Source organism: Rutidosis leptorrhynchoides, chromosome 4 (assembly GCF_046630445.1).
Source record: "Rutidosis leptorrhynchoides isolate AG116_Rl617_1_P2 chromosome 4, CSIRO_AGI_Rlap_v1, whole genome shotgun sequence".
NCBI lineage: Eukaryota > Viridiplantae > Streptophyta > Magnoliopsida > Asterales > Asteraceae > Rutidosis > Rutidosis leptorrhynchoides.
Window position 1 is genome coordinate 470,620,448 of NC_092336.1, and position 19,968 is coordinate 470,640,415.

The 19,968-nt window shown below is 34.2% G+C and overlaps 2 protein-coding genes across 3 annotated transcripts; one reads left to right on the plus strand and one right to left on the minus strand.

Moving 5' to 3' along the window:
- Positions 1-1,145: 1,145 nt before the first annotated feature.
- Positions 1,146-2,722, minus strand: LOC139842287 (uncharacterized). Its single transcript, XM_071832444.1, has 4 exons — positions 2,597-2,722; positions 2,183-2,509; positions 1,628-1,916; positions 1,146-1,312 (listed from the first exon to the last, which is right to left on the minus strand). The coding sequence occupies exons 1-4, from the start codon at positions 2,690-2,692 to the stop codon at positions 1,146-1,148; spliced, it is 879 nt and encodes a 292-aa protein (XP_071688545.1). The 5' UTR covers positions 2,693-2,722.
- Positions 2,723-6,608: 3,886 nt separating this feature from the next.
- On the plus strand, positions 6,609-19,968 carry LOC139844504 (uncharacterized). 2 transcript variants are annotated; one of them, XM_071834731.1, is made up of 7 exons: positions 6,609-6,847; positions 6,983-7,108; positions 7,208-7,414; positions 7,516-7,561; positions 8,284-8,363; positions 8,471-8,540; positions 19,742-19,968. In XM_071834731.1, exons 2-7 carry the CDS (start codon positions 7,005-7,007, stop codon positions 19,811-19,813), a joined length of 579 nt encoding a protein of 192 aa, XP_071690832.1. In that variant the 5' UTR covers positions 6,609-6,847; positions 6,983-7,004; the 3' UTR covers positions 19,814-19,968. The 2 variants fall into 2 exon arrangements, with proteins under 2 accessions (XP_071690832.1, XP_071690831.1); XM_071834730.1 differs by lacking the exon at positions 6,609-6,847 and having other exon boundaries at positions 6,909-7,108.

The window sequence follows — 19,968 nt, forward strand, 5'->3', positions numbered from 1 at the left end:
TGTCAGATTTTCAAGATCATGTTAGTGTATTTCAACGAAGATTAAAAGCGTCTCACAAGTATCTAAATGACGTTGGTTTCAACAAATGGTCCAGAAGTCATGCTGATCATGTTAAGTATGCATACCTTACTAGCAACAGTGTAGAGTCTATTAACGCTCTATCCAAACATGCTCGCAAACTACCAGTTTGCATGTTTTTGGAATTTTTTCGCGCTTCTATACAGGATTGGTTTTTCAAACATCACAACAAAGCAGTTAGTCTCACTTCAACGGTTACTCCATATGTTGAACGTAAATTAGGTAAGAGGACGAACAAATCAAGAAGATGGCAAGCATTTCCATCGACAAACAATCTAATAGAGGTGCGTGATGGAAGGAAAAACGGCCTCGTTAATCTAGAAGATAGAACATGTACATGTGGGCAATGGCAATTATCAGGCATACCTTGCGGACATGTATTGGCAGCAGCACGACTCTTCGGAGTGGAAGATGTTACATGTTATGTATCACATTGGTTCTTGTCTCAAACTTATATAAATACATATTCCGAACACATCCTTCCTTTGCCCCATCGATCCGAATGGTCCGATCCAGGGCTCAAGATCTTGAAAATCGTAAAGCCCCCAATTCAAAAGAAAAGAGCACCTGGATGCCCAAAAAGTACCGATCGGATTCCATCTCAAGGTGAAGAAACTGAAAAGAAAGTAAGAACATGTACTCGTTGCAAGAAAGCAGGTCATAACCGAACAACATGTAGCGCTTCTTATGACCTAACCGGTGAATCTACTTCTCAGAGGGTTAAAAAAACAGCCTCAAAATCAAAGTCAAAGTCGAAAGAGAAAGTCGAACCTTCGCAAGCTTATCAGTCTCAATTTTATCAAACGTACGATTTAGACCAGAATTAGGGGACCAGAATTAGTTGCTTGTTTATCAGTCTCAGTTTGTTGTTTATCAGTCTCAGTTTGTTGTTTATGTTTATCAGTCTCAGTTTGTTGTTTAAATATGTGTTATGGATTGACCTACATACAGACGCAAGAACGCAAGAAAAATCTTGCGTATGTCATCAAACACACGCAAATACGCAAACAATAACTTGCGTCTGTCTTTAAAAAAGACGCAACTTTGCAAACAATACCTTGCGTATGTCATGAAACATACGCAAGCACGAAAACAGCAACTTGCGTATATCTTTTAAAGAGACGCAAGGACGCAAACATAACCTTGCGTAAGTCTTCAAACATACGCAAGCACGCAAACAAAACCTTGCGTAAGCCATTTAAAGAGACGCAAGGACGCAAACAACACCTTGCGTCTGACAAAAAACCAGAAGCAAGGATGCAAAAAAGGCCTTGCGTCTGTCCCAGATTATTTACATACAAAAATTACATGTTTTACCTAAAAACTGTATAATAATTACATCTACAAGTTAACTAATTAACAACCTTTGGGTCCTCTGGGTCCTCTGGTGGTGGTGGTTCCTGTGTATCAAAGCGTGCACGGAAGAATGTTCTTGCCATTCGAATTCTATAGTCCTTAGCAGCCTTTTTAGGGTCTCCAATGTTGTCAATCTGATCCCAACCAAAAACTATCCTCTCCATATGAAGGCAGACCCAAACACCACAATCACCATGGCCACCACTCTGCATTGGCACATACGGTGCATCCTCGATCATCAACTCTACATCTTCTCTGTTCTCATAATAGTCAACAATTTGTGAGTCCTGCTTCTTGTTAAAGTAATCAATAGCCTTCATATATAACGGCAAGTTGTCTGATAAGTTTTTGAAGACAGCCTCGAGTTGACCTTTTTTCAAACAACCCTTTAAACTATCATAGACTAATACTCTCTGTTCATCTAAGTTCAAAGTGAGTAGTATAAAATGTTCAAGATCTGAAAAATGTACTGGAATCAAAATCTGCAACAAAAGAAACATAAAAAGTCAATAAGGAAGGACGCAAGGTTGAACTTGCGAGACACGCAAGGACGCAAGGTAGACCTTGCGAGTGGACGCATGGACGCAAATTTGACTTTGCGTCCATCGTGAAGACGCAAGGTTAATCTTGCGAGGGTCGCAAGGACGCAAGAGAGTGTTTGCGAACGGACGCAAGGGCGCAAGATTTGTCTTGCACCTATTACAGTTTACTCAAAATGTATAGTTTATATAAAAAAAAAAGGACTAACCTTATCACATTCAGCCCAGGATGGATAAAGGTCATCACTACCATCCCCAAGACCAATCAAATACATATAATCTGGGGGATTGAATTTAATGATCCCCTCTGCTTCAGGATTAGATGTATCCCCCTTCTCCTCCTCATTTTGAGTGTCATCATCATAAAAGGACTTGAATTTCTCCAGTTGATTGAGGAAACCCAATGGCATAATCGTCCATCGAGAACTACATGTATAATCTGCAATCGGAAACTGAGGACTCGAGGACATCTGGCTAGCTCGGGGCAGAAACCTCTGCCGAAATCTCAACAGGAAGGTAGCCCATCCATCAATATGCTATAATCAGATCAAGTTGATTATGAATGTTATAAAGCTAAAAACAAAACAAAACATGCATAAGTTTATAATTATTAACAAACTTACTATGTTTTCCAAATAACCAGAAAATGCAATTCCCAATAAACGTTTCCAAAACTCAGTATCAAGGAAGAGGAAGGTTTCATTTTGGAAAATGAACATGCAACGCGTATCTTGCTTATTGAGGATTAGTGATTTCAAATCTTTTGCTGGCCCTACATGCTTCCTTTGATCTCTCCATGCATTTGGTGGTGGTGGTTGCAAAGTTCCTTGATCGTTTATAAATTTATCAACCATTGACCAAATTTCCTCCTCACCAACCCAATCCTTTTCCTTCCTTTTTCTCTTCCTTTCCTTTTTCAGAAAAAAAAAATTAGTAATAAAGACGCAAAGACGCAAGAATTGTCTTGCATCGGTGTAATGCAAACGCAAATACACAATATAGGTCTTGCGTCCATCAGTGAAGTATACGCAAAGACGCAAGGTAATCCTTGCGTCCAACAATGAAGAAGACGCAAAGACGCAAGGTGATCCTTGCGTCATTCACTAACCTCATGCTGGTCTGCTTGTTTTTCTGCTTCATTAACCAATGGCAAATCAACTCCTTGCTCAATCTCCTCAGACACCAGAGCCACGTTCTCATCTTGTTTATCAACAACTTTTTCAGCCCCTTTTTCAGTAGGCTTTTCAGTTTCCATTGGCAACACATTCTCAGCTTCTTTAGTCCCTTGATGAGAAACTTTCAGCCTTTTTACTCTAGAAGCTACTTCGTCAGACAACTGTATATAATCTATGAGTCAGCAAACATACGCAAGGACGCAAGATATATCTTGCGTAAAACAAGACGCAAAACGCAAGGTCTTATAAACATCAGGCGCAAGGACGCAAGGAAAACCTTGCGTCTGGTGAATATTACAGACATACCTTCTCCAATGGTTTTCTGTAGCCCGGTGTTGTGAAAGGGGAATTTAAAAAATGAGTGGGCCTTCTTTCTCTTTTCCCACGTCTAACAACCCTCGGAGATGTATCATTGTCAGAGAAAGATCGAGGATCCACATATGCATCCTCGTTATCAACATACTATAATGAACAAAACGCAAAAAATAAGAAAAGTAGCCATACGCAAGGTCGCAAGTAAGTCCTTGCGTCTGAGTTAGGGACGCAAGTACAACCTGCGCCTAAATTACAATCAAGACGCAAGGACGCAAGATGGTACTTGCGTCTGATATAACGTCAGGCGCAAGGACGCAAGTAAAACCTTGCGCCAACATAACAGGCAAGACGCAAGGTCGCAAAAAAAACTTGCGCCTAGTTTACCTGATGTTCCTGGTGTTCCTGTTCTTTCAAACGTTTTTCATGATCATCAAGCTTCTTTTTACAATCAGCCAACTCCTTTTCTTGATCATCCACCCTCTTAGTCAACATATTAACCATACGCAATAATTCCTGCAAATTGTTGCCTTTTTGTGTTGGATGAGGGTCCGAGGTCTGCTCTGACTCCTCCTGCAATAATTCCTTCAAACTGCCACCCAACTCCTCTTCAACTTGATTATCATCTTGTGTATTTTTCTCGTCTTCAACAACATCTCCTTGAAAGTAAGAGGAACTCTGGATCCACCATTGACAACCTCTCTCTGTCTCAGATGGGTGCAGGGAACGAAAAGGTCTTTTTCTCTTCGGACAATCATCCTGAAATGAAGTTATATTAGTAAAAACAAAAGGACGCAAGGACGCAAAAGTCATTTTGCGTCTAGACGCAAGAACGCAAAGATCATCTTGCGAGTAGATGCAAGGACGCAAGAGTAAACTTGCGACACACGCAAGGACGCAAGCATGATTCTTGCGCCTGTAACAAGTATAACCCAGGGTTCACACGCAAGGACGCAAGGATATCCTTGCGACACACGCAAGGACGCAAGGTGTATCTTGCGTCCTCATGCGACACACAAAACTGCTCTGTTAAAACAGAAACTGCTGTATATACACTATATAAAAAGCTCTTGGAGATATTAACTAACCATTATATGTAGAAGTTTTAGGTAGTCAGACACTGTAAAGGTTTCAGCAGATGAACGCTTCCAAAATAATGCTCTTGGTACTCCATCCTTATCAGTTTTGGTTGCAAAACTCTTAATGGTACGACGGTATGCCTCGAGGATCCAAATCTTAAATGCCCACATAAAACCAGCCAAAGTGTAAGCCTTTCCACCCCCACTCTCTAATTGGCTTTCTCGAACCTCAAAACCTTCGCTCACCGCTGAGGAAGTAGCATCCCAAATACGAGAACCCCATGGGTACGCGTTCACCTTATTGAAATCTTCAACCAACCATAGAAACTGTTTACTAACCACATGTTGCCCCTGCTTCCCCATAAACGCTCTCTCTACGATCAAAATTATAGCTAGTCGAACAATATCATCGTCACTAACCTTGGGAACCTTTACATCACCTTGTTTTTTGATAAGGATGTTTTGTATATCACTAACCAAAATGTTGCTGGCATCGGGACGTTCTGGAAAACAACGTCGTCTAATGGGTGCGGCCTTAGATTCATAATTTCGAGGGATGTAATGTGCCATGTCCGTCCGGCTACCAAACATAAAGCCGGTGACTAAACAAAATTCACGCCGACCAAATCTAATCATAAAATTAGGAGAAAAATGAAACCATATATCTTGTTGCTCTTCAGGGTACTTACTAGCATCTAATTTTGCTGAACGCTCACATTTCCGTTGGAGCATGGCATGTACTAGGCCAGGATCATTACCCGTGTATGAAAGATCTAACCAGGGACCAAAGCATGTACTTCTAAATAATTTTTCTTGTCTCTCAGTCAACATTTTCTTGACCTGAGGAATCACGGTCAACATATTCTTCATGGTCAATTTACCTTCCACATAGCCCTGTAAAAGTCAGAAGAACATCAGAAGAAAATCACATAGACGCAAGCACGCAAGACAGAGATTGCGTACAAGGCCGCAAGGACGCAAGGTTAACCTTGCGTAACAGATGTGCAAGACGCAAGGACGCAAGGTTAACCTTGCGTAACATATGATCAAGACGCAAGGACGCAAGGGTTACCTTGCGTGCACATGCAAAGGTAAAATTATAGCAAACGTAAGGTCGCAAATATCACCTTGAGTACATTGTGAGGCATACGCAAGGACGCAAGGATTGTCTTACGTCTACATAGCAACAGAGTTAAACAACTTGAATCTAGCAAAAATTCCTGGGTATCGTACGCAATCTCAATAATATACAATCAAAAACACAAAATACAAACAAATTTCGTTGACACATTTTATCAACGAGTTGGCGTGCAAAGAGTGCAAAAACTTTGTTTTAGCACATAAATCTAAGCACTATGAAGTAGATCGAATAATATAACATAGATCTAAGAAATCTAACCTGTTCTTGAGACATAGTGAACGATGATGGTGATTCGATGATGTTGGTGGCGTAGAAGCTCGCTTGTACTCGGGAAGATCGAAGATGGAAGGATGAAGAAGATCTAGTAACGATGAAGATGTGAGGAGGATGACGTGAGGATGATGATGAAGATTTTGCGAGTGATTTGCGAGTGTTTGGAGAATGTAAGAAAGCTTGATAACGATCTTGCGAATGACGAGCGAAAGGGCACCAGAGAGGAGTTTGCGTATGTGTGTGGGAACAGTGAACGCAAACTGATCATTTAACTAGTACTTTTACTGAAACACGCAAGGTCGCAAGGTCGCAAAGACGCAAGGTCGCAAGGACGCAAGGTGTCTTGCGCCTTGCGAGGGCAAATTGTCAAACTTTTTTTTTAGGGCTGTCAGTCAACAAGATTAAAAAAAAGAACATTTTGGTGATAATCCCCAAATATTCTTCTTGGTAAACAGTTGAGATATCATAATTTAGCTTAGTTAGGTCCATGATGCTTAATTCAATTCATTTTTAAGAGGCCTTTTTTTTTATTTTTTATTTTTTTATTTATTATTATTACTATCTGGTAGTTAAGCATAATAGTTTAGTTGTTGATTGGTAGTTAAGAATATAGAAGAGGTTCACGTGATGACATTTGTATTTATTATGTGTATGATGTCTTGTGGTAGTAGTTGGATTTGCTCATTCAAAGTCTTGTGACACATATTATTATTATTATTATTGGGGTATCATAAACATAAATAAATCATAATTAATATTAATATTGTTCATAATTTTATAATTTTCCTAAAGGTCATGGAGGAAATTCAGTATATACTTGCAAAAGTAGAAGTGGACGGTTATTTTGATGATGACAAGTTCATCTTCATGAAAGCTGCAGCCTTTGACTCTGAGGTAGACCAAAAGTTTATATTTTTGCTTCTTATTTTGACTCATATATTTGTTATTATTGGTATCAAAAATCATAATAATCATAAATAAATGATAATTATTAATATTGATTATAATTTAATTTTCTTAAATGTTAAGGAGCAAGTTATTGATCCTGAATATGACTTCAATACCGCCGTTGACAAAATCATCTTCAAGCAATTTGCCGGTAGAAAAAGAAGATAAGATTGCTCCTGGAACTTCTTTGCTTGGAACATCACATACGTATGCACTCACTCTACTTGTTTATATTTTCCCCTGCTTTTTTTTTTTTTTTTTTCGTTGGTGTTTTGGATTAACATCTTTTGTTTCTACCTTCTGCAGCTATGCGATGCCTGGTGCCCCACAAGACAAGTTAATTTCCTTAAAGGTTAAGGAGGAGCAAGTTGGAATTGAGTATATCCCTCCTCATTCTGAATATGACTTCAATACCGCCTTTGACAAATTCATCTTAAAGCAATTTCCCACCTCTGTGGTAGAAAAAGAAGATAAGATTGCTCCTGGAACTTCTTTGCTTGGAACATCACATACGTATGCACTCACTCTACTTGTTGTTTATATTTTCCCCTGCTTTTTTTTTTTTTTTTTAGTTGGTGTTTTGGATTAACATCTTTTGTTTCTACCTGTTGCAGCTATGCGATGCCTGGTGCCCCACAAGACAAGCCATCCGCTAAAAGGGTACCTCTACTTTTGAAAGTCCTTCTTTTTGTTTAAATTTTATTAAACCCTCGTGTTAGTTGCTTTTTTGGTACTTGAAGCTAAAGTTACGTTGCTTCTGTCGTATTCCTGTTTTTTTTTTTTTTTTTATTTATTTATTTATTTATTTATTATTATTTTGATGATGACAAGTTCATCTTCAAGAAAGCTACCGCCTCTGAGGTACAAGTGGTCTCAGTTTTCACCAAAAGTTTATATTTTTGCTTCTTATTGACTCATGTTATTATTGTTAAATTGTTATTATTGGTATCAAATCAAAAATCATAATAATCATAAATGATAATTAATATTGATTATTATAATTTAATTTTCTTAAAGGTTAAGGAGGAGCAAGTTGGAATTGAGTATATCCCTCCTGAGATTATTGATCCTGAATACGACTTCAATACCGCCTTTGACAAATTCATCTTCAAGCAATTTATGGTAGAAAAAGAAGATAAGATTGCTCCTGGAACATCACATACGTATGCACTCACTCTACTTGTTGTTTATATTTTCCCCTCCTTTCTTTTTTAGTTGGTGTTTTGGATTAACATGTTTTGTTTCTACCTGCAGCAGCTATGCGATGCCTGGTGCCCCACAAGACAAGCCATCCGCTAAAAGGGTACCTCTACTTTTGACGAGTTCCTGTTTTTTAAAAGACGTGATTCTGATTAATGTTCCATTACCTTTAAATTTTACAGGTTGATTTGCTAAAAGGTCAGAAAACGGACAGGGTTGAAGTTGAGGAGTTGGAGCTTATGGAGAATGTCTTGCCTGTCAAGTACGTTTCATTCCTCTCGCTATTTTGTTGTTCATTTAACATCAAATGAGTTGTACACAAACAGAATCATTATGCTTATTTCTTTTTTTTTTTCTTTTTCGGGTTAGATATGAGGAAGCCCGAGAGGAAGAGAAGCTTTGCAGACAAAAGGAGGATTTCAGTGATGTGGTTGCAGAGGTGCGTAATTCTTTGTATTTTATACAATTTTTTACTCGTGTGAAATAACGTGCTGGTTGTCAGGGCTAGGTAACTGTGTTAATATATATATATATATAGAATGTATTCAAATGAGAACATTCTCACTATAAATTTTGGTGAGAACACATTTGAGCCACTAAATATATTATTAATAAAAATAAAATTAAAAAAAACTTAATAAATGAAAAGCCGTTACAAAAGGGTATACGAGGAAAATACGGAGTAACATTCAACCTACTCCAATTTAAAATGCAGAAACGTAAATGTAAACGTCCATTCTTTGTATTCATCCACACTTATTTAATTGTAGACTTCAAATATTAATTTTAAATCGTATGCGTACAGCGTACCTTACCTTCATCCACATATATTATTTTGGTGCATCCTATATAATTGGAGGATGTATCCATATTAAATTTGGTTGAGCATCCTTATAATTATATCTCATTAAGCATCCTTTTGATTAACTTTGAAAAGCATCTTTTTGAATTTTGATTATATTTGATAAGCATCCTTATTGAGTGGATGAATATGCATATATGGTAATTAATCAAAATTTGAAAAGCATCCTTTTAATTATATTTGATAAGCCTCCTTATTGAGTGGATGAATATGCATATATGTTAATTATCGATTGTGTTAAAGCATTCCTTGAAAATATATAGATATGCATTCTTGTAAAGGATTCATCTCTATTTAATCCTTAATTTAAAGTACATGCATCCAAATTAATATGGAATATGAACTTAAAGATCATGAAGAAATGAATTACGGAGTAAATGGTATTGTTTATTGTTTTTTAAGTTAATTGGTAAATGAAAAAAAAACTTAAAACACCTTCAACTAAATAATCCAGCGGATCGAATTTAATGAAAGTATGGAACCGTTCCCTAATTTTTTGGAAAGGAGTGAGAAATTTCCATTTTGCACTTTTTGTTGGTTAATAATATGAAGCTCAAATTTGTTCTCATCAAACTTTAAAAAAAAAAAAAAAGCAAACTTAAAAATGAGAATATTCTCACTAGATCACTACCCTAGGAACTCAAAAATACTCTGAAATTCGAACAAAAAGGGACACGGACGAACAAAAAAGGGACACGGACGAGCAAAAAAAACGTGAAGTCGAGCAAAAATAAAAACAAGGACGAATTTTATTTTTTTTGTTCGAATTACAAAAATGTAGAACACAATTTTGTTCGACTACCAGGTTTTTTGTTCGACTACCACTGTGTTCTACATTTTTTTGTTCGACTATCAAAAATGTAGAACACATTTTGTTCGACTATCACAATTTTTGTTCGACTATTCCCTTTTTTGTTCGGCCGCCTTTTTTTTTCGTCCTTCCCCTTTTTTGCTCGACTTTCCCCTTTTTTGCTCGACTTTCCCCTTTTTTGCTCGCCCGCCTCTTTTTTGCTCGAATTTCAGTGTATTTTGGGCTATTTTGGAGTTTTCACGGTTCTCACACAAAAAAAGCTCTCATTTGATCCATCTAATATATATATATATATATATATATATATATATATATATATATATATATATATATATATATATATATATATATATATATATATGGGCAGGATCAATGGGGAAGTAACCAATCGGGGGGAAGCGGGGGGAAGCAAAAAAAAAATTTTTTTCGTTTTTTTTTTCCGGCATCAAGATCACACGAAAATATGAACATTTAGAAGAGACACTTCGTGATGAATGTTATTATTTAGGCGGGAAAATGATTGACAAAAATAACATTCAAGATAATATTGTTCGTGAAGAATATGAACGTTTTTTTTTCATGTTTTGTGAAGTAAAATTTAGCCCGATTTACCAAACCCTAAACCCTAAACTCTAAACCGTTCGTGTTAAAAACTCAATCTAAATCCTAAATCTAAACCCTAAACCCTAAATTTCTAAACCCTAATATCTAAACCCTATAAACCCTAATATCTAAACCCTAATATCTAAACCCCAATAGCTAAAACCTCAAAATACGCTCGAAAAACACGATAATTGTTATATATTACTTCTTCGAGCGTTTTCCCGCCAAAATAAAAACATTTATCACAAAGTGTCTCTACTAAATGTTCATATTTTCATCTCATCTATAATGTTCGTGAATAAAGTTTTTTCAAAAAACGAAAAAAAAAAGTTTTTGCTTCCCCCGCTTCCCCCCGAATGGTTACTTCCCTCTTGATCCTACCAATATATATATATATATATATATATATATATATATATATATATATATATATATATATATATATATATATATATATATATATAGTATTTTAATCAAGAGATAAGCACTTTTTTGGGGGGAAGTAAATTTTTTTCGAATTTTTTTTCCAGACATCTAGATCACATGAAAATATGAACATTTAAAAAAGAAACTTTGTGACGAATGTTATTATTTTGTCGAGAAAATGCTCAAAGAAAGAATGAAAACATGCATAATAAGTAATATTATTTTTCTGAGGTTTTTTAGGGTTTAAAAATTAGGGTTTAGTAATTAGGGTTTAGAAATTATAGTTCAATAATTAGGGTTTAGCTATTAGGGTTTAGAAATTAGGGTTTAGGGTTTAGATTGAATTTTTAACACGAACGGAATAGAGTTTAGGGTTTAGGGACTAAAACCCAGAACTCTAAACCCTAAACTCTAAATCGGGCTAAATTTTGGAAGAAAAAAAAAAAAAAAAACTTCATATAAGATGAAAGAAAACAACGTTCCAAAAATATTATTAGGAATAACAGTACTCATGATGAATGTTACCAATTATTTCTTCGATCGTTTTCCCGCCTAAATAATAACATTTATCACAAAGTGTCTTTTTTAAATGTTCATATTTTCACCTAAACTTGATGCATGAATTTTTTTTTCGAAAAAGTGCTTCCCTCTTGATTATGACCATATATATATATATATATATATATATATATATATATATATATATATATATATATATATATATATATATATATATATATATAGGGGAAAGATCTAGCGCTAAGTGATTTTTTTAGGATAAGAGGATAAGTGATTTTGTGATTTTTATATCTTTAGTTCTATAGCTCTGAATTGAAATAAAAAAATTGCTGGTATCTATTTTCATTGGGTAGATTCAGAAAAAAAAATTAATTTTTTTTTAAACTGGATCGTTAAGATACATATGATGCATGTTAGTTGCCGTTTGATGCATGTTAACCGCTTTTCATGCATTAGATGTATCTTAACCAAAAAAAAAAAAGACTTTTGATTAATGAAAAATCGTGTTTAGGGTTTAGTAATTAGGGTTTAGAAATTAGGGTTTAGGAGTTTAGGGTTTAGATTTAAGGTTTAGAACGAGTTTTTGAAGAATATTCATTTGAGTCCATGTTTTATCTTGAGTTTGGAGGAATTAATTTCAACCCTTAGATTGGTGGTCATCAATGGCTGAGATTAAATAGATCAAATACATGTAATTTTGGGCGGAGGGGCAATTTCATCAATTCAGCGCAACTATTTTGAAAACACTGCACTGATCTCGTTCATTCCTCACATTGCACACACCAGTTGATACGTTTTTCTCTATCAATCTCCATTCTAGGGTTTTCATCTCTCGATCAATTATCCCCATCAATAATCAATCTATTATCCGATTTCAACCATAATCAAACGATTCAGCACTATTAATGGCGAAATCAAGCGAATCTCCAATCTCGAAAGCTCCGGCCAAAGCTCCGGCTAAAACACGAAGTTCATCTAAAAAACCAACTCCGGCTAAATCACAAGCTCCGGCCAAAGCTCTAGGTAATTTACTATGTTTTATTCAGCAATCAATCATGTGTTTGTTCTATTTTCATTGTTTTCTTAAATTTTTTAGGGTTTTAGAGATATTGCTTCGTGTTTTGTTTCTACATGTTTTGTTTGTGTTTATTATGTTTTATTCAGCAATCAATCAACTGTTTGTTCTACTTCATTGTTTTCTTAATTTTTTTTAGGGTTTTTAGAGATATAGTGCTTCGTGTTTGTTTCTCCAATCACATGTAATTTGTTTGTGGTTATCTTATTTGTGTTATTTACCAGTATATTAGTTGTATAGTTGCATTTGTTGTTGTTTGAAAAGTTCACCATACATTTTTTGTCATCAGAACGTAATTGATAGGGTTTTTAATCACATGTGATTTTTACAGAAATCAGTTGGGTAGTCTCATTTAGATGTTATCAAATGCCATCACATGTGATTGTTTTTGTTTTACTGTTCATTTTAGGGATTCTGCTTTAATTTTTTCATTGTTTATTTGTTGCATTTATGTTGTTTGAACAATCAGAATGTACTTATACAATTTATTGTTCAGAATGTAATTGTTAGTGTTTTTAATCACATGTGATTGTTCAGAATATAGTCTCATTTAGATGTTACCAAATGCCATCAGATGTGATTGTTTTCGTTTTAATGTGGAATTTAGTGTTTCTGCTTTTTAATGTGCAATTTATGGTTTTGTAATCAGATTGTAATTTTTATGGTGTTCAATCACTTGTGATTATACAGTGAAATTAATTCAAAGTCGCAATTTGATGTTACCATGCAGTTTTTCATTGTTTTAATGTTTAATATTTTACATGTTTTACAGTTAATCCTACTCGCAAACGCAAGGCTATGGTCAAAAAGGCTGATTCGAAGCCTAATATTAAACGAAAAGTTGCTCATGTGAAGGAATTACCCAACCTTAGGCTTAGAACCACTCCTAAGCCGTTTGCAGAAGTTATGGCTGCTCTTAATCCTGCCAAAAAGGAATGTGTGAGCAATCTTGGATTCCGTTCGTTGTTAGATTTTAACATTCAGATGTTGCCTGGTAATATTGCCTACTTTTGTGTAGACAATTTTGATGGTGATGCTATGGTCATTAGGACTTCGACGAGTGATATCAAGGTTGACTCCCAAGCTGTCAAAGACGTGTTTGGTTTAGAAGATGTTGGTATTGATTTGAATAACTTGGAGCTAATTACTGATAGTGAGTTTGTTGAAAATTGGTTTGATCAGTTTCCAAAGAAACTGATTACTCGTGCATCGACACTTGCCGAGTTGATTTTGAGTGCTACTGAAACTGATAGTATGTTCATGATGAACTTTGTAATGTTGTTTGCCAACACAATGGTCACGTGTGAAAGAAATGGCAAGGTTAGTGCGTTTGTTGTCACAAGGTTGGGTGATTCTGTTGATATGTCAACCATCAATTGGTGCAAATATTTGCTTTCAAATGTGAAAGAGAGCAAAAGTGGTTGGAACAGAGACGATCCAAATTCTTTCTACAATGGTCCCGCTACTTTTCTTACCGTGAGTTTTCGTTTTCATTATTTTTATGCTTTTTATATTTTTTTTTACTTCTGTCAATTTTTTTTATAACTATGACTTTTTTCCTGTTTTTATCTCAGTTGCTGTATCTTGACCGGACCAAGTTTGATGTTCCGGTTGTTCGTGGACGTCCTATTTTCAAGAATTGGAAAGGAGCTATTTTCGTTCGTGCAAGGAAAGAGGCTTAACTTGGAGCATTTGATATTCTTGAACTTGCAGAAGAATTTGATCCTGAAGTAGATGGAGAGGGTTTTCTAAGAATTGAAGAAAACAAGGATGACATTGATTCAGTTGAGGTATTTTTTTTCTTCATGTTTTCATAATTTTAACAATTGTTTTCACTAATTTAATCTTAATGCAACTCTGATTTGATTTTTTGTGAATGACATGCTAATGGTTTAGACTCGTATGTTTTATCCTTTTAATCTAATGTTTGATTCTGCTTTGCCAATCACATGTGATTGGCCAATCACTTGTGATTCTGCTTTTCCAATCACATGTAATTGTCCAATCACTTGTGATTTTGCTTCGCCATTCACATGTGATTGTCCAATCACTTGTGATTTTGCTTTGGCAATCACTTGTGATAGTGATCGTCCAATCACTTGTGATTGTACAATCACTTGTGATTGTGATTTTCCAATCACTTGTGATTGTGATTGTCCAATCACTTGTGATTGCATTCTAACCTTTTTCACCTTATATGCAGGAATTTTGTCGAGTCATTGATGAGAAGTTCGGATTGGTTGATGACTTGAAGAAGTTTTTGTCAAAGAAAATAGCTGAAGGTTTGGTCAAATATTCAAACGAGCAGACTTTGATATATTTTCAAATTAAAATGAAGGAAGTTTTTATAATTTTTGATGGTGATGAGATAAAGACGGATGATGATGATCATAAAATGGATAATTTGAAACAAAAGGCTGAGGATGTTGGATCAAAGAAATCAGCTGAGGAAGTTGAGAGTTAGGTATGCAGCAAAGATTTTAACACATTCTCTAAATCAGCATGCCAAGAAGATAATTCGAGATACAAAAGAATTCAACAAACTTCATCCGAAAAAAGACTATAGGAATGTTGTTGTGAACGCAAAAAAAATCAAGAGTCGAACGTGTTGTAAAATCAAAGGAGCCCTTAGAAAAATCGAAGTGAAGTGTTTTTGTGGAAAGAAAACAGTTTGTATTTTGTTGAGGTTACATTTTATGTCTGTGACGATCGCTCCAAATCCATATGGACAATACGTCATTCATTGATTTCATTGCGAGGTATTTGACCTCTATATGATACGTTTTGTAAACATTGCATTCTTTTGAAAAGGCACACCATAAATGAATATTTAAATCAAAGGTTTTTAACATCTGATGATTTCTACATATAGACAATCACTGTAAAAAATAGTTTACAATAGTACTTCCGTTGACAGTACAGTCAAAATAAGATACATGGTGATGATTTGGTGAATGCAACGTTTCCTTGAAAAATATGCCATGTATGACTCCATGCACATAGCTTGTCTAACATATAAGCAAACAGCGGAAGACTTCTAGAAACCTGAGAATAAACATGCTTCAAGTGTCAACACAAAGGTTGGTGAGTTCATAGTTTTAATATTACACATAATCCGTATATCAATGTGGATTTACAAAAGTTCAGTTGTTTTATTCAAAACGTTTATCAATAGGTTTTACATAAAAGGTGGATCACAAGATTTCAGTTGTTTCATCCGAAACGTTTATCAATCGGTTCTACAAAATTGAGCACCCTGGTAACTAAACTTTAATGCTTATATAATTTGTACCCTTTGTATAATCATCTTAATAATACACGCAAACCAACGTGTACGCTTCTCAAATAGCATACGTCCGTTAAAAGGCTAGTGCTCTAGCTCGGACGGGGATATCAAGCCCTATGGATCCATATATAACTACTCGCGCCCACCAGTTCTTATAACCGGCAGTTACTAGTTACCAAAGCTAAGGGATTTTCGGTTTAAACTCAGTGTAGAATTTAGTATGTACTTGTATCCATTGCGTTTAAAATAAAGTGCATGTATTCTCAGCCCAAAAATATAGATTGCAAAAGCAATTAAAAAGGGAGCAATGAAACTCACGCATATAAATATTGTATATCGGTTAATAAAGCATTTGCATGTATTCTCAGCCCAAAAATATATGTAAAAAGGGATAAAATGAACTCACTGTTTAATATTGATATACAATATTGCAGGAAAGCACGTAGACGCATCGGAGATGATAAACACGAGGTTTGATTCACAAAAAAAAATACCCCCGAACATTACCCATAACCTCCTTGGCAATAACCCATAATTTCCTTAGCTCTAGCTTGCTCGAAAACTCATTTTGAAAAATACTTGGACAGCACTCCGTCGTAATATTTTATGTACATTATTATTTTTGTATCGCAAAAATAATAACACTAATAATAAAAATAATAAGATTAATAATAATTTTATTATTATTAATAATAATAATAATAATAATAATAATAATAAAATAAATAAATACGGAGTAAAAATAATATATATGTGTGTGTGATTTATCTGGCCAAAACTCGAGAATTTATAGCACTTGGCCTGAAATCTGGAGTCATGCGACTCGCATGGAAATGGCCTTCTGGCCATGCGACTCGCATGAGGACCAGGGACAGCTCACATTGATTTGTAATTTAGCTCGTCGACATAATTAAATATTAATATAATATATATAATTTAAATAATTAATTATATATTATATTAAATTCACGTGCATAGTTGACTTGTAATTTTTGTTCCGATAAGTCGTACGTCATCACTCGACTTATGTCCCGGTTCTGGTTTTTCGAATGTCCTTTCGTACGCTGAGAAAACTTGCATTTTACGTTTCGTGACACGTACCTTTGTCAAAATATAGCCTTAAGTTATCCATAAACTATACCACTCATAGTATATCTTAAACTTTCGAGTATTTTGGTCATTTACTTCTATAAATCATCATCTCGTTATTTGCTAAAAATACATTTTAAAATAGTGTTTTACTGTAGCAAAGTTACTGTAGCAAAGTCAAATTTTACTGTAGCAATTCACTGTAGCAAAGTCAATTTCACTGTAGCAAATAGTGATTTTCGAAAACACTGTAGCATTTTGAGTAATGTGGCAATTTGAAAACACTGTAGCAAATTAGTGTTTAACTGGTTCATCTTAAACGCTTTAGTTAACTTATCTAAATATCAATTGAATCAATAAACGAATGTTACTATCGTTTATTATATATATGTATATATCTTTTTAATATACATAAATCAGTTTTTAAATACACATTGGACGTTATTTATAAATAAATTTTAATAATAAATATTTAAATTTATCATATACATTAAAATAGATATTTAAACCAATAAGTTTAATGTACGGTATCAAACAATTAATACATTGTTACCTTTTCATGTTATAGTATATATGTATCTTTTTACATATAATTGTTCGCGAATCGTCGAAAACAACCGAAGGTATTTAAATATATAAAAGTAATTCAAAAATTTTGAGATTCAGTTTTACAGACTTTGCTTATCGTGTCGGAATGTTAATCATACAAAGATTAAGTTTAAATTTAGTCGAAATTTCTGGGTCATCACAATGTCTTACCAAATATGTTATTTGTTACACGATATTTTTAACACATGTATGTTTTTGTTGAATGGTAGCTACTATGGTTGATGGTTTTTATTTGTTCATGGTCGATTATCTAATATGGGTTAATGGTTTTTATTTTGTTTGATGGTTGATCAGGTTTTTATTTGTTGAATGGTAAATGTTATAGTAGCTAGTATGGTAAATTTTAGTGAACAATCACATGTGATTTTGTCAATCACTTGTGATTTTTATCAATCACTTGTGATTTCAATCGCTTATTTATTATCTACTATGGTTTATTGAACAACTACAGTTTTTTGCAAGCCAATCACTTGTGATGATACATTTACAATCACCTATGATTTAGCATTCCAATCACTTGTGATTATGCATTGCAATCACCATAATTTTTATTGCAACACCTCTTTATCACAATTTTATGAGAATAACAAACATAAAAAATGTAATGCAAAAATTTTCTGAGGTACAAGTGCTAATAAGTGAATCATATGTCATTTGCTTATCTTTGTAAATTACATATTCACTTGTGATTCTGTATGCCTAATCACTTGTGATTCTGAATATCAATCACATGTGATTGTACATTAATAAACATAGAAATATAACATCAGAATTCATGTCATTAACATCAAAATAATTCTAACAAAATGATTCCAACAATTGTATGAAAATAACAAACATAATAAGATAACATCAGAATTCACAATTGTACGAAAATAAAAAAAAAATAAAAAATGTTTGACTAAGTCAATAGTAACATCAGATTTATGTAGTATCTTCAGTGTCCCGTTGTTCTTCTGTTTTTTGTTTTTTCTTACAAGTCCTGGAATTGTGATTCGGACCTCCACATTTACCGCAACGACTCTTTCTCTTTTTGCTTTCTGTTGTACCAGACTTTGAAACACCACATGTGATTCAATAAGAAAACAATCACATGTTATTGAATAACAAAACAATCACAAATAAATTGCATATAGCTATAGTCATTTACAACAAACAAATTGCATAAGTTATAATGATTGAGTAAGTTATTGCATAGTAAGTCACATGTGATTATCATTCATATCAAAGATTACTTGACAACAAAATACAGATCACATAATGTATTATCATAAAACTCAATCACATGTGATTGACTAACTGAAAATTTACAACAGTTCGATTTCTATCTTCATTGTATTGATCATTATCACTTTATATCACAATAATGCATTATCATAAAACAATTACATGTGATTTTTACAAGAAATTACATGTGATTGACGAAGAAATTACTTAAAGTCACAGTAAACAATGTTTCATCAAAATCTAATCACATGTGATTGAAGAAGAAACAATACACATACCTTCAGCATTCTGGATTTCGTTTAGTTCTTCATCACTGATATTGATTTCTGGTTCCATTGCTTGAATTGAAGGTTAATATCAATTGATTTGAGAACGAATTCGTATATACTCCAATTTTGAGTAAACGACTTTTTACAAATCGAAGTTAGATACGGTTACAGAATCGTATAATCAGCAATTGGATTGAATTATCGGTGTTAACGAGTTGAAGATGACTGATTGTTCGTCGGAAAAACCTCAATCGTCATCGCCATGAGCTGTTTAGGGTTTTTGAAGGTTTTTTTCAATAGCGTTCATGATTTTGTTACGTACGATCATGTGTAATTGCAAAATGACGATAATACCCTGCCTGTATAATTTGGTGGTTTAATATGGTTCATTGATCAAAAATGATCCAAGGGATGAGAAGAGCTCCTTGGATCTCAACCTTTTTCTTGTTTTCTCTTGATTACAACTCTCGAGTTTTTAATACGAATGGTTTAGGGTTTATGGGTTAGGGTTTTGAGTTTTGGGTTTAGTGAGTAAACCCAAAACACTAAACCCTAACCCCTAAACCCAGAATCCCAGAATTTTGTGTGATTATTAAAAGAGGGGTAAAATATGAAATTGATAGAATAGTTCCTTTTCAATTTAACAACTTGGACAGTGTACACATTAAAGTACACCGTTTGACGACTTATGTTTCACTTTTATATACCTTAAGGTTGTACCGTTTAACTGTTTACATATCGATGTGATTGATTTCCATACAAATGGTTGAAACCTGCTTTAAAGACTTCTATTTTCTTCTTTTATCTGTATTATTTCCAGCGTACTCATAACTTGTATTATGATGATGAATAAATATGTTTCAGAATGACAAGAAAAGGAAGCGAAAGATGCATGACGAGGACAAGAAGTCGAAGAATAACGAGGAGGAGGAGTAGGAGGAGGAAATAATAAGAAAATGATGATAAAAGTAGTCTAAGAGGTCAATAAATTTAGCATTTTGTTTTTATATGCCACTTATATTTGTTAATAATTTTGTGAACCACTTAAATTTGTATATATTAATTCTATACTAAATCTATTTATCTACTTA

Coding starts and splice junctions, on each gene's coding strand:
- LOC139842287 (XM_071832444.1), bottom strand. CDS start 2,692: ATGTTCATTTTCCAAAATGAAACCTTCCTCTTCCTTGATACTGAGTTT. Junction 1,917..2,182: donor CCTGGGCTGAATGTGATAAG/GTTAGTCCTTTT, acceptor CTTTTGTTGCAG/ATTTTGATTCCAGTACATTT. Junction 1,313..1,627: donor AATGCAGAGTGGTGGCCATG/GTGATTGTGGTG, acceptor GTTTTTTGTCAG/ACGCAAGGTGTTGTTTGCGT.
- LOC139844504 (XM_071834730.1), top strand. CDS start 6,975: ATGTTAAGGAGCAAGTTATTGATCCTGAATATGACTTCAATACCGCCG. Junction 7,109..7,207: donor TTGCTTGGAACATCACATAC/GTATGCACTCAC, acceptor TACCTTCTGCAG/CTATGCGATGCCTGGTGCCC. Junction 7,415..7,515: donor TTGCTTGGAACATCACATAC/GTATGCACTCAC, acceptor TACCTGTTGCAG/CTATGCGATGCCTGGTGCCC.